The sequence below is a fragment of the Porites lutea genome, chromosome 14 (assembly GCF_958299795.1).
Source record: "Porites lutea chromosome 14, jaPorLute2.1, whole genome shotgun sequence".
Lineage (NCBI taxonomy): Eukaryota > Metazoa > Cnidaria > Anthozoa > Scleractinia > Poritidae > Porites > Porites lutea.
In genome coordinates this window covers 4,684,741-4,697,591 of record NC_133214.1, presented here as the reverse complement: position 1 = coordinate 4,697,591, position 12,851 = coordinate 4,684,741, and the positions used below count along the sequence as shown (strand labels likewise).

The 12,851-nt window shown below is 39.4% G+C and overlaps 1 protein-coding gene across 2 annotated transcripts; it reads right to left on the bottom strand.

Moving 5' to 3' along the window:
• Positions 1 to 3,484: 3,484 nt before the first annotated feature.
• LOC140924798 (uncharacterized) lies at positions 3,485 to 10,890 on the bottom strand. 2 transcript variants are annotated; one of them, XM_073374804.1, is made up of 3 exons: positions 10,514 to 10,890; positions 9,933 to 10,114; positions 3,485 to 5,031 (listed from the first exon to the last, which is right to left on the bottom strand). In XM_073374804.1, the coding sequence occupies exons 1-3, from the start codon at positions 10,638 to 10,640 to the stop codon at positions 4,717 to 4,719; spliced, it is 624 nt and encodes a 207-aa protein (XP_073230905.1). In that variant the 5' UTR covers positions 10,641 to 10,890; the 3' UTR covers positions 3,485 to 4,716. The 2 variants fall into 2 exon arrangements, 1 of the variants encoding a protein (XP_073230905.1); XR_012164347.1 differs by lacking the exons at positions 9,933 to 10,114; positions 10,514 to 10,890 and adding an exon at positions 8,846 to 9,208 and having other exon boundaries at positions 4,892 to 5,031.
• Between the last annotated feature and the right edge of the window lie 1,961 nt (positions 10,891 to 12,851).

Sequence of the window (12,851 nt, the reverse complement as noted above, 5' to 3'; positions counted from 1 at the left end):
CGGAAGGGTTTGAGAAAGAGGACTTGCTATTATCTAACTTACTTTACTTATTTGAGTAAACAAAACGTAAGTGCTGTGGTCACGATCTAAACGCTTCCTGATGAGCACCGATAAATTAGGCAGCAAATTTCTGCCGAAGGCCGCTAAGCTATTTGAAATACGTAGTTTGAAGACTAAGTGACATCGCCTGCGGAACCGTTGCCGAGTGGTCAGCGGATTGGTCTGGCCCTTCCATGTTCGTCGGTCCTAGTCAGGCTTCTGTTGCTTGTAAACAGTTAACCGGTTGCCTCCTCATGCCTCTTCCTGATTAACTGTATTTATTTGAGTAAACTGCGTCTATAAACTGTATCTATATAAAGCTTAAAGTCGCGTTCAATACAAGCAAAGCTTTTTATAAAGCTCGGCAATGCAGTGTAAATTCAGGGTCATATTAGGTCTGGGATTTATTATAAATTTGAAAGGATTACTGAAGAATTACAGACCAAGTACTTCATTTTGTTCCGGCCGTCCACCAAATGATTTATGTTTCGACCCCGGGGGGGGGGGGGTACTCCCATACATTGCCTATACAGGTATGTGCCGCCCAACGGGGTCGTGATTTTGAAGCTCCTGGTTTAGAACGGGGTATCCATTTCAGAGGCGTTTTCTAGAACGGGGTATAATATTTCGAACGCTCGAAAGCTCCAGTTTTGTATGCAGCCATTTGAAATTATTCAAGGACAGATTGCTTTTAAAAATACGGTTCAATGCGTTAACAAGCAAACTGTGATACTCTTGTTGCACCCTAGAACGGAGTATAAAAAATTGGCCCATTTCTAGAACGGGGTATCAGTTTTAGGGCGAATTCTAGGACGGGGTATAAAAAATTGGCCCATTTCTACAACGGGGTATCAATTTTAGGGGAATTTTTTTTAGAACGGGCTGCCAATTTGGAGTCCCGGGCGGCACATACCCACCCAAAAAATACCCAAGTGCCCCCCCCGGGGTTTCGACCAACCCTCTCTCTTTCCAGTCCTGTACTTGTCTTTCGGACACTTGTATTTCCAAGGTTGTTTCAATGTTGTTGTTTTTAAACACAGCCGCACAGGTGATCTCAACCGTTGGAATGAATGGAACAACTTACTGAACTTTTTTGTGTCAATCCGAACACTAGAAGTATCTACTTCGAAATTCTGTTCGGGAAGTATTTGTCAAAGTAAATCGAGCCCAGGGTTTAAGGGTCAGACATATGGATCATGTGGATAACGTAACATTTCGGAAATGAATAAACGATTACCTGGAGAACTTGTAGGTCACTTGAACATTCAGCCCTGACAAAAAAAATCTGCGTCATAATCATTTTTTAGAGGTCTTGAACCCGGGGCGGGGGGGGGGAGAGCGGTATTTGACCAATAAAGTGGACCAATATTTGGCTCGACGTGCCTCGTTGGCTATCTACCGTGATCTCATATTCAACGTGCACTCGTGGAATAATTGTTAATTCGACGTTATCCAAACTGTGCATGTGAGTACAATGGAACAAGGAGCCGATAGGCCTCTGCTGGACTGACAATGACGAGATACATTCTTGTTCCCAGAGCTGCGATACTTTTTATCGTGGCGCCGCGCCCAACAATGTTTTTTTTTTTTCTCTATAGGCGAATCTTTCTTTACATTTTTGCATCACTCAAATGCACACTTCATCTGATAGCTATCGAAATTACAACGGCATCCTACTTTCATTTTTTGAAAATTTTAACACAATATTTTCGGAGAGATCCCTTTGCAAAGAATGTGTGGGTTCACTTACTTTTTTGCCACCCGGCAATTTCGAGGTTTTTTGCTTGCTGGCCAAGAGCTGAAATCTCACTCTATGGGTGCGGTCGGTGCGGAAACAATGACGCCAGCATAAAAGGAGATCGGTCAGCGGCCTATTTGTGAGCGGCTGCTAAGCACAACAAACAAGATGGCGGACGCCGAGGAGAGTTGATGTCTTCGGCTTTCATCTCATTCTACCCAGCAGATTATACTGGTAGGTGAAAATAACGAGGGAATTCTTCAGGATTATAATTTTCGTAGTGTTCGCCTTGTACCTCGCGGCTCGTCCAAATCGTACGTTTTAGAAAACAGCGAACAGAAAGCGCGCCTAAAAGCCCCAGGTAAAAATGTTGCACTCGGTGCTACGAGCTAAAAACAGATGAGCAGAATATTACCGTTTAGTAAAATCCAACTAGTGGTCTATTATCAATGCTGCGTTCTGATTGGTTCAGCTACAACTGGGCTATATGTTATAGCCCACTAGTAGCGAAAGCGCCGGCTTTTTGGCGGGAAGAAAAGGATTACAGTCTAGCTTTAACCAGCTTAAGTTGTTTTGTTTCGATATTTTTGACCAACTAGTTGGATTTTACTAAAACAATTATTCCTCTCGCCCTCATGGCCTCTGAGTCAATGACTCAGAGCCCTTTCGGGCTCGAGGAATAATTGTTAAAAATCCTCTATAAATCCCAGCGTCTCAAATAAGCCCCCTCCCACTAATAAGTGCCCCCTTTTTAGGGGAAGAAAGTTAATAAGCTCCCTCTCTATTAAGCCCCCCCCTCCCCTCCCCTAATTATTCTTCACTAATAAATGAGAGACCGTATTAATCAATCAACTTTGTGTGGACTGGTCCCGGATTTTTTATTCACAAACTGGAAATTCGGACCTGATCCTGAGCCTCAGCTGCATGACCTCCAACCTCTTGTTCTTGAGCTTCTCCCCTTTGTATTCTAAGTTTTCTATGGAGCACTGATACCATCGTCTTTTCTAAATTAAATAAGCCCCCAACTCTATTAAGCCCCACCTCAAATGGGCTTGAAATAAATAAGTCCCGCACGGGGGGGGCTTAATAGAGGATTAACGGTATTTGCAGCCAAACACAGTTGGACGATATTGTGCGTGAGCAGGCCATTATTTGTAGGCAGTTATTTGTATGTCGCGTGGTGGGCTTTTGGCCAATGAAAAGAAAGAAATATTTGCATCAAATGATAATAGGAAAAAGCCTGCACCAAGGAAGCTCAGTTTATTACTGGAGTCCCTCTTGCGACTTTCCACCATGTGAACTGGGCCGAAGATTACATGCGTTGCATGGCGATAAATATGTTTTAAAAAGAAAAGGTGGTATCAATAAATATTAGAGAATGGTGTTGTATTAGTAAGAGAGGAATTTAGGGTGAATCAGTTAAGGAGGGGAATTTTATATTGTCCTTATTAGCTGATCCTATTGTGAACTCTGCCCTTACAGCTTTGATTGGAGAGAAGAAAAACCAAACTTCTTGGTAGGTTTGTTAAAGTTTGGCGCTCTTGTAACACTGAGAAGTAGACTTCCAACAAAGGATGATGTAAAAAAAAAAGAAGAAGGAAAAAAAGGAAAAAAATGTAGACAAAGAAAGATTAAGCAACAAACATTTGTAATATAAGAATGTCCCTTCTGCTGATAAAGAGAGAAAATGAAATAAGAACAATTCAGTTTTATATCTGAAGCGTATGTATTTGTTCTGTAATTACTGGAATTAACACTTTTGAAATAAATCTAGCAATTTCTTGTTAGAACTATCATCTAACAAGCTTCATGGAAAAATTACAAATAAATATAATCTGTGGACATATTAATATATCTTTGCTAAACAAAATAATAAACAAAGTGTAAATATACATTATACTAGCTGTCTATATGATCAGCTCTCTTGGAAAAGCTACCATAAGTTGGAAGTTTCACGTTATATGCAGTGACATCACCCTACTCTTTCAACTAGATGTTTCTTAACTTTTGATATCCTGTCAAATGTAAATGAAATAAAAGCTACTGAGCACTTCTTTCTGGTTGCACTGTTAATTATGCTTTACAAAGTGGTTCTAACTTTTGAGTCTGTGGATGAAATCTTATGGTGTGACCATTCAAATAAAAGTTACTGAGCAGTACCTTCCTGTGGTACTGTTAATTATTCTGTACAAGGTTTAATTTTTGACACTGCGGATGAAATCCTGTGGTGTGACCATTCAGTGAAAGCTACTGAACAGTACTTTCTTGTGGTACTTTTTATTATGCTGTACAAGGTGGTTCAAAATTTTGAGTCTGTGGATGAAATCCAATGGTGTGACCTTTGAAATGAAAGCTACTGAGCAGTACTCTCCTGTGGTACTTTTTATTATGCTGTACAAGGTGGTTCTAACTTTTGAGTCTGTGGATGAAATCCAAGGGTACAACTGCAATAAAAGCTACTGAGCAGTTCTTTCCTGTGGTACTGTTTATCATGCTGTACAAGCAAGGTGGTTTTAACTTTTGAGTCTGTGGATGAAATCCAATAGTGTGACCATAATAAAAGCTAATGAGCAGTACTTTCCTGTGGTACTGTTTATCATGCTGTACAAGGTGGCTCTTAACTTTTGAGTCTGTGGATGAAATCCAATGGTCTGACCTTTTGAATGATGTTGTGCATCTTCAAGGCAAAACTTGGCTAAATTTTGCAAATGTGTGGAAAACGCAATGTGTACTTGTTCAAATTTCTGTTTTACTAAGCGAACGAAATTCTTCACTATATACTGTACAATGTGGCCCTATATCCTGTGCTTTAACTCCTAAGTGTGTTAAACAGATGCACTGAATTTTTCTTCATGTCTTAAATATAGAATTTGATACTTAATTTTTGAACATGACCGTTTATACATTGTTAGTAGAAAAAATAATTAATCATCTATTCCTTAACGTCTCCCTTCAGTTCTTGCAGTAGAGGGTAATGGTTGCCCTTTTGTTTTAGCTTCAAGTCTGGGTGTTTCAGCGAAGGTCCCTTGGGTTACATAGGTTTCATTTATTATCTCGCTTGTTTTCCTCAGGTGTAGCTCATCACTTGAATTGTCTCTATCATGTCCATTAAGAGTTGAAGGGGATCTTTGTGGTAATACTTCCAAGGGGCTTGTTTTTTCATCTGGTGTTAAATCCTGTGTTTTTTTCTTCTTTGCCTCTTGGTCCTCGCGTTTTTGCTTTCTCCACTTCGCTCTCCGATTTTTAAACCACACCTACCAAAGGAACACGTCACAATAAGTTTTCAAAATGGCACTTATTAGTTTACTTGTGTAGCAAAGATGGAATAGCGATTATGCTGAGTGGCAAGCTTATTATTATTATTTTTTTGTTGTTGATTTTTTACGGCTATGACTCTTGGAGACAAATATCAGTGTACAATGATAGATTTGTTTTAATTAGAAAGCTGCAAACGAATAACGCAACCGTAGAGATAAAACAAAGAACTAAACTTGGAACCCCAGCATTAAGCTTAGGGTTAGTGTACACTGCCATCAAACTAGTTCTGTTGAAGGTTATACTGAATAAACCTCCAAAAACCTGGTCAGTTTCGCCATTTTCTAAAAACTGACGTAGTTGAGACGGATATATACATGTATTTTTTTCGGTCAGTGACACAGGCTGCTTGCAAAATTGAAAATAAATTCCGAGCACTCCCTACAGAGTCTTGTGTTTAACCTCAAAATGCTAATGTTTCATTTAGAAAAAAGAAAGATATATATAACATGTTCGGTCTATTGTCACTTCACTTCTAAATTGTTCCTAGATTTTCTATTCCGTACACTAGATCTGTATTTATTTAACGTTCCTGTGTTTTACTAGCCTTTGCCAGGCTCCCAGATAGTAGGGACAAGCGTGATCTGTTTTTCGCATTAGTTTTCATGATCTTCTTATGCACATATATACACATATGCACATATACTTATCTTGTAGCCTGGAACAGGCTAGTTTTATGATAGCTGCACTAGCTGAAGGCAGGAGTTTCTGCACGGAGGATGCGTTTAGAGAAAAAGTTGAATCATTGCAAATTGTTCTTCAACTTTTCGGCCAATTCGGACCCGACCATCAGTTTTGATCGAGGTCTAACTTAGGAAAAGTCTTACAGACGTTTCAAATTCTAGAACATGCCCCTGACGAAACTATGTACTGCTATGATATTGTTTTTAAACATCCATGCTAAATACTCGCCCTTTATATTCTGAAGAATCACTAAGGAGTACAGGAAGTTAAATTTTATAAACTACACGAAATGTCCCTATATCCTGTAAACCTGTCAAAAGCCTGTTTCTTTAGTCAGCTGGAAATTATTTTACTGTCATGCGGCTGAAGTGATGGCTAAAAAAATCCTGCTTTACATTACGTGTACTTTTTATAGAAAGGGACCAATTTTAGTTAACCATTTTCACATTCAACTTTTGAATCTATCGACAAAATCCTTTGGTGTGACCATTCATATAAAACCTCATCGGCAGTACTTTCACATGGGTACTATTTGGTTTTCAGCATTCTACAAAATGAAATTTGAAATTCTGGTCTCGTTTTTAGTCTGGCCAGTTCTTAGAGTGCAAAGGCGAACTAAATCATATGACACAAGATGCGCATTGTAGCGACAACCTACAAGCGAGAGCAAAAAGTTACAATTCTTGTCCTCTTTGCGACTTGTTCATGAACTATACACATCATTACAAGAAAAAGGTAACAGCAAATTTAACAATAAAAGTCGATTAGTCAAAGGCAACGAGCAAATGGACACGCGGGTAAAATGCAGGCGAATTATACCGTTAATTTTACAAGAGAGCCCCAGGGAACACATACAATTACTCAGGCGTTCATAATGAATATCTGATCTCATCTTGGAATACCTAGCTCAGAAAATCGTTTTGAAAAATGCTTGCCTCGTTGTGTTACAAAGTCTCCTTATTCATTAATCCAATCCAATGCAAATGTTAGTACAGTTTCTGTACATGTCTATTTGAAGTGTAAACCATGCACAATGTGTTTTAAGAGAAGCCCTAGAGAGTTGCTTCTTGTCTCTAGTCTTTGATGCGAGTGCGTATGTAAACAGAAAAATGCTTCCTTTTTTTTAGTTCATTATGTTACAAAGTCTCGTATTCATCCACCCATTCCAATGCAAGTGTTAATACAGTTTCTGTACGTGTCTGTTAAGTTTGAAGGGTAAACCACAATTTGTTTTAAGAGAAGCCCTAGAGAGTTGAGGATTCCTGTCTCTGGTCTTTGACGCGAGTCGATGGGTGGATAATTAATGTAGTGTGAACTTGTAGATGCTTTCACATGATACACAACAGACGCTAGACTGACGGAGAAATCTTTTACTTCAACAAAAGAAAATAAATCTTACCCGGCAAAATATTGAGATGCGAGAGAAAAGTACTCCGGCAAAGGCGAGTGCACATCAATCGAATGGCTACACTTCACGCTTTTATTCATAGGTAGACGAATATGCGCCATGCCAATCAGAGAGTGTCCGTATAAATTGACCAAATAAGTTTGTATTCAAGTTAATAACTCAAATTTATCTATTAGAAGGAGAATCAACGAGTCGAAAGTTATTCGGCATTTATTTTATTTTATGTATAGCTTTTAGTTTGAAAGTGGCTGTTGGGTTTGATTATGTTGGCATATGTATACATAACCCGTTTCATTTGGAAAAATTTCACCTACATCATCATTTCCAGAGGTTGCCACGAAAATGTTTTGTTTTTTTCTAGTTCTTGAACATATTTGGTGCAGATCCTTTCGTTAAAGTTTCTGTTCATGCTTCTTTAACATAAATTTTCCGGCATTTTTCCTTTTTACTAGAAACTTGGTTGAACGAAAGAAAGTACTGTACATTCCAAAAAACGACACGGTCGTTTTAGAATCTAACTCTATACGCGTAGAAACTTGCAAAAAGATGGTTAATTCTAAAAAAAACTACACATCACTTACTTTACTGAAAAGCCAGTTCACTCCAGGGGAAATCAATTCAAATTGAGACTACTGCATCTTTTTTAGCTTTGATATAACTGAAGGTCAAGCCTTGTCTGTTGTGATGCGATGTCAGCCACAGATGAAGCACGTAGGTTTATGGACTTCCATCGCCGCCAACTCCGTCGGAATAGTGAAGCTTGGGATTGTTTAACCGGAACAAAAGCGACTGTCAAAATATGATTCTTGCTGATATCAGAGCACTTCTTAAGAAATACAGACAAACAACGTTTTGGATTTGAAATAGAAAACGACTGTTCGAAACACATGCAAAGAGTACTTCAAGCAAGGAGAAATGTTAGCCAGTACTCGTTGTTAAAAGCCTATCCCGAACCGTATGTTTACCAACACATTTCTGTTGCCTTAAGTTATTAACCTCTCCTTGATGAAAAAGGTGCAAGAAACTTTGTAAAAACTAAGCAATGTCAACTTCTTTGACCAACATTACAAGCTGCCGAAACTTTGTTTTAGAACGACAAAAGGGAGACGCACCTTTGCTAAGGTCAACTTTCGAGTTGAAATCGTAACAAACGTCTTTCTTTTTGATTAACTAAAACATCGTCCTATGTTGACTTTGAAGTGCCAAACACGAAGTATGGTTTTCATGATTAAATTAAATGCTTAATACCTATGGTTTATAAAGCGCGAGAATTCACACTTCTTCAAGACTTCTGGTCGCCACTAGTGTAAATCCGTTTATCACACCACGAAGGCTGTAAATGTGTTAATCTCAAACCTCAGATTTGTTTTAAAACACAATGTCCTTCTACGGCGTTCTGAAATTAAAGATTGCTTCGATGGGCCTTGGCGAACAGTACTAGGAAACTGTTTATGTTCAAGGCTAGCGCCGAGAAAGGGTGTAACTCTACGAACGCAAAATGGCGTGCCATCTTGGCGGCGACAGGTCCTTTCTTTCAAAATCTTTTCGGCTTATTTTTGCAAAGGCAGAGCAGGTCTCCTAAAACTGATGGAAAATTGTGAAAAATATAATCTTAATTTTAGTAGAATGTTAGAATGATTTAATTGATAACTTAAAAATACCTGTTATCTTCAAACGCTTCAGCTCCAAGATTGTTTTCACAAGATGGTGTGAGGTAACACTTTTTAGACTGAAAAGCACCAACTCTCGCTTAAGCCTTGATTATTTATCAAATGCCATTTTAAAGACCATTGATGCCGTCTTTACTTCAACATTTTCGTGTTGAAAATGAAAAGGCTGTACCACGTAGGAAAACTATTCCATAACGGGCGTGTTTAGCAAAGCTTGGACATACATGTCACTCAAAATTCTGGACAGGCCGCGATGCTAGTGGCGTTCACCTGAAATCATTAATCTTCTGCAGTTTGACAGCGATATGCTATCATATTTACCCCACAATTATTAAGATTAGGCCGCGGCGTGTTTTTAGCGAGTCCGGCAATAGAATCGAGTAATGTGAGATACATTTGACAACGTGTAGGCATTGAACTGAACTATTTTGAGTTTGGCGGGGTGCAAAAACTCTGCCCAAGTATTCTTTGAGAGAGAGATAGAGAAAAATAAAACTATTCTGAGTTATCGTAATAATTTATAAATGTTTATTCTTAGCCGGTGCTGGGGAAATATAGATCTGTTGATATTAATGTTATTTTTTACAAGTTCTATACAGATATTCTTGAACATATTTGGGTTTCCTCCGCTTAAGGCGGCGAGTGCCTCAAACGGCATTTGTGACCTGTTTTCCGCGATCTGTGCCTATTAAGCTCAAACACTTCACTAAAAAATTGCAGTCGTTATATGATAACAAAAACTAACTTGCTGACCCTCTTTACCTTTTGAAGTCGAGGATTAAGTGGTTGAGCAATATTTAATAATAAAACCTGTTTGCAGTGCTTAAACAAACGCCTTCATAACCACGCACGGGCCTAGAGTTTCTTGTGATGATAATTAAAGCCGAAGTCAAAACGCACTAAATACTTCGACTTGTATAACCCTTAGGATAAAAGATTTATTTTATAGTACCTTGTGAAAGTGCATTAGGAGAGGTTTCTTGTGAATGGCTATACCTTAGGATTTCGTTTACGGACTTTAAAGTTAGATCAGCGTTACTTATGGTCATAATTTTCGCTAGGAGTGAAGTTGACTCACCTCGACGCGTTCTTCTTTCAACTCGACCTTCATCGCTAATTCTTCTCGGAGGAGAACATCAGGATAGTGCGTTTTCTGGAAGGTACCCTCCAGCAGGTCGAGTTGTTCTTCTGTAAATATCGTTCGATGCCTTCTCTTACGCTTCGGCTGCGTGCGTAGAAGATCGCCAAAGCGTGGAAATCCTGAAAATTCGATTGACGCAGACATTAAAAATTAGAACGGAGAGGAAGGATAACTTAGTCTGTTTGTCTTCACGTAGTTGCCCTGCAGTTACAGTAAGCATCTGTTATGAGAGTACGCTAAGCTTTTGAAACCTTAATCTGTGGGTGTAAGAGTATCAAGAGTAGAAGGAATTAAGGTGTTAGCGAGATTGTGAGAGTTGTAAGTCGTTAAAGTCCTTGATGTGTTGATGGTCTCTCAAATGGCACCACGTGAAGGAAGGTATCCTTCCATAATCTGCAACAGAGCTGGCTTAGATCGACAGCTGTCCAACATCTGCAGGTATCGGTTGCTGTGAAAAGGGAGAAAAACTATCTACTTGTTGAGACGCGTCGCAATGTGAAGACACAAAAGTACTGTACCTATATAACCCTGTGCCAAGGGCATAATTGGGTACGGGTGGGGAATTGAATACGGCATGCATCGTTGATGGGTCGGCCGTGAAAGAATGCTCTCTATCGTAAAGGAGGACGAGAAGGAGGCGGACATAATCCTTTGACCCGAATTAGTCACCACAGAAAATCGTTAAACGCTGCACTTAAAACGCTGCTTGCTAGACAAAACAGCCGGAAGAGGAGCGCTCGAACGGGGTCACTGAATCGCACTGACTGACTAATGGGACCAATATACGACGCGCTTTGTATCCAAAAAGGATTTACGAATTACTTACAGTGTTAATTCGTTACGTCACAAGAGGTGTTTGTCAGCGGCCAGCAACCAGTCCGAAACCGGGGACGGATCATTACGAATCAGCCAATCACACGCGAGATCGATAATTGAATTTTGATTAAAATAACACAGGGAGCCGAGTCAATTAGCTCGAAATTGTGTGAAGGTAATGCCGTTTATTGACGGTGTCACGTCTCTTTAGTAAACGCTGCTACTGTAATTCGCAAATCTCTTAGGCATCGCTGACATGATTGACACCTCTAGCTTACTAAGCCCCGCCCCAGCGATTTAGAAGTTTAAGGAGCGCGGGCGGTAGCACTTACTGATCCTTTGTTATTTTACGTTTACAAGATCCTTGCAGTGAATAGCATGTCCAACCCTTGACTTAACCTTAGGTTGAACCCTTTTGTCCTTGATAAACATTCTCTTGAATTGTGGGGAGCATTCTCCGACAGTTGAAATGTATACGGGGGCTTAATCGTGCGTGCAAAGTGTCAACGTATTCGCATTAAGCAAGGTATCGAGAGTACCTCTTGTCGAGCTAGAGTTACACAAGCCGCATATCTACAGTTAAGCATGCTACTCACTGTGACCTTATGTTTTTCTCGTCGACTCGTTGAAAAGCCCAGGGGTTCATATTTGTGTGAAAAGATTTGCTCGTACAAGCTAATTGATTTGTGGCTATTTCAAGCCCAGTGGCTTGTATTTTTGCGCAAAATTAAGGGATTTGTAAAACGTGCTACCGCGTCGTGTGACAGTTTGTTGGTTTTGTTATATCTCTTGGCGGTTACTTTCGCTGTAATCTGCAAACTCGGCGAGGAAAATAAATTGACGTGTAATTACTTAATTGTCTTTGTAATTACCTTTGTCTTTATTCTGTCTCCGGTACTTTAACCATTTTAGGAACTTTACACTCTGAAAATAAACCCTTGCCCTATGTTCAAATGTTCTCATTACGAAATAAAGTAACCTCAATTAAGTTGATTAAACGTGAAATTACATTACCATAGAAATGCATTAGTTTCCTTGTCAGTAATTCGGCACTTTTTATTAAATTCTTAAAGTTCTGTTGTCCTTCAACGTGGGGGAACTCGAATACGTTATGTTGGTTTAATAACGTTCTTTGTTTTTCTGATTTCATGCCTCTTTAAGGGGGTATATTTACACGTGCCTGTTTGTCCGGGGCTTAATATACATTTATTCTTTGTCTTTGTTAGTGTAGTGAAGTTTCTTGTGTTTGTTTTTATCTGCCAACACTCCACAACACTTTTCTTCAAGTTTAATATCGCTAGTTCTTTCCAGATATGCTCTGCTATATGCTACGTTTCAAATTAAAATGCCCCCCCCCCCCCCCCCCCCCCCGCCATCATTTTTAGGTCATCTTTATTGAGTTGTCTATTACTGTATTGCCGAGTGGCAAAATATTCTCTGCTTTTGATAATACATGGAGGAACTTTCAGGGGAGTCGTTTGATATATGTCCAACACCAGCTACCTCTCATCCTAACCTCAGAGTGAACACAAGGTTTTAAATCAGTTATTTTTTGGAATGTTGCGTCTATATGAAAAGTTTGCCCATCATAACATCATATAACCATATGTTGCGAGGCGTTGTCTTGAATCTTATAAACTTTTGTCTACGAGAGAGGAGATTCTCAACTTCGTTACGTCTGAAAGCTTGTTATTGAAACTCACAGTAGTTTTGTTTCACTACTGAGGACTGAGTTGAAGCCAATCTGCCGTTTCCCCGGCCTCAAGACTGACTTCAACACAAAACGTGGGTAAAGCGATGTCCATTGCAAGCCGCGGACACTATGATAATGGACGGGCGGGCAGGTTTCAGAATTCAGGTGTTCTTTTTGTATCTTTTTGTTTAATTGATAACTTAAGGTTTTCTTTTCTCAAATCCCAGGAAATCGAAGCAAACCAATACATGTGCACTATTCAAATTTGTTATTTTGCTGATACAGTATGCGACTTGTAGGAGAGCGATACAAAAACGGTTGTTCCGTATAATTTTTGGCTGGAAGGT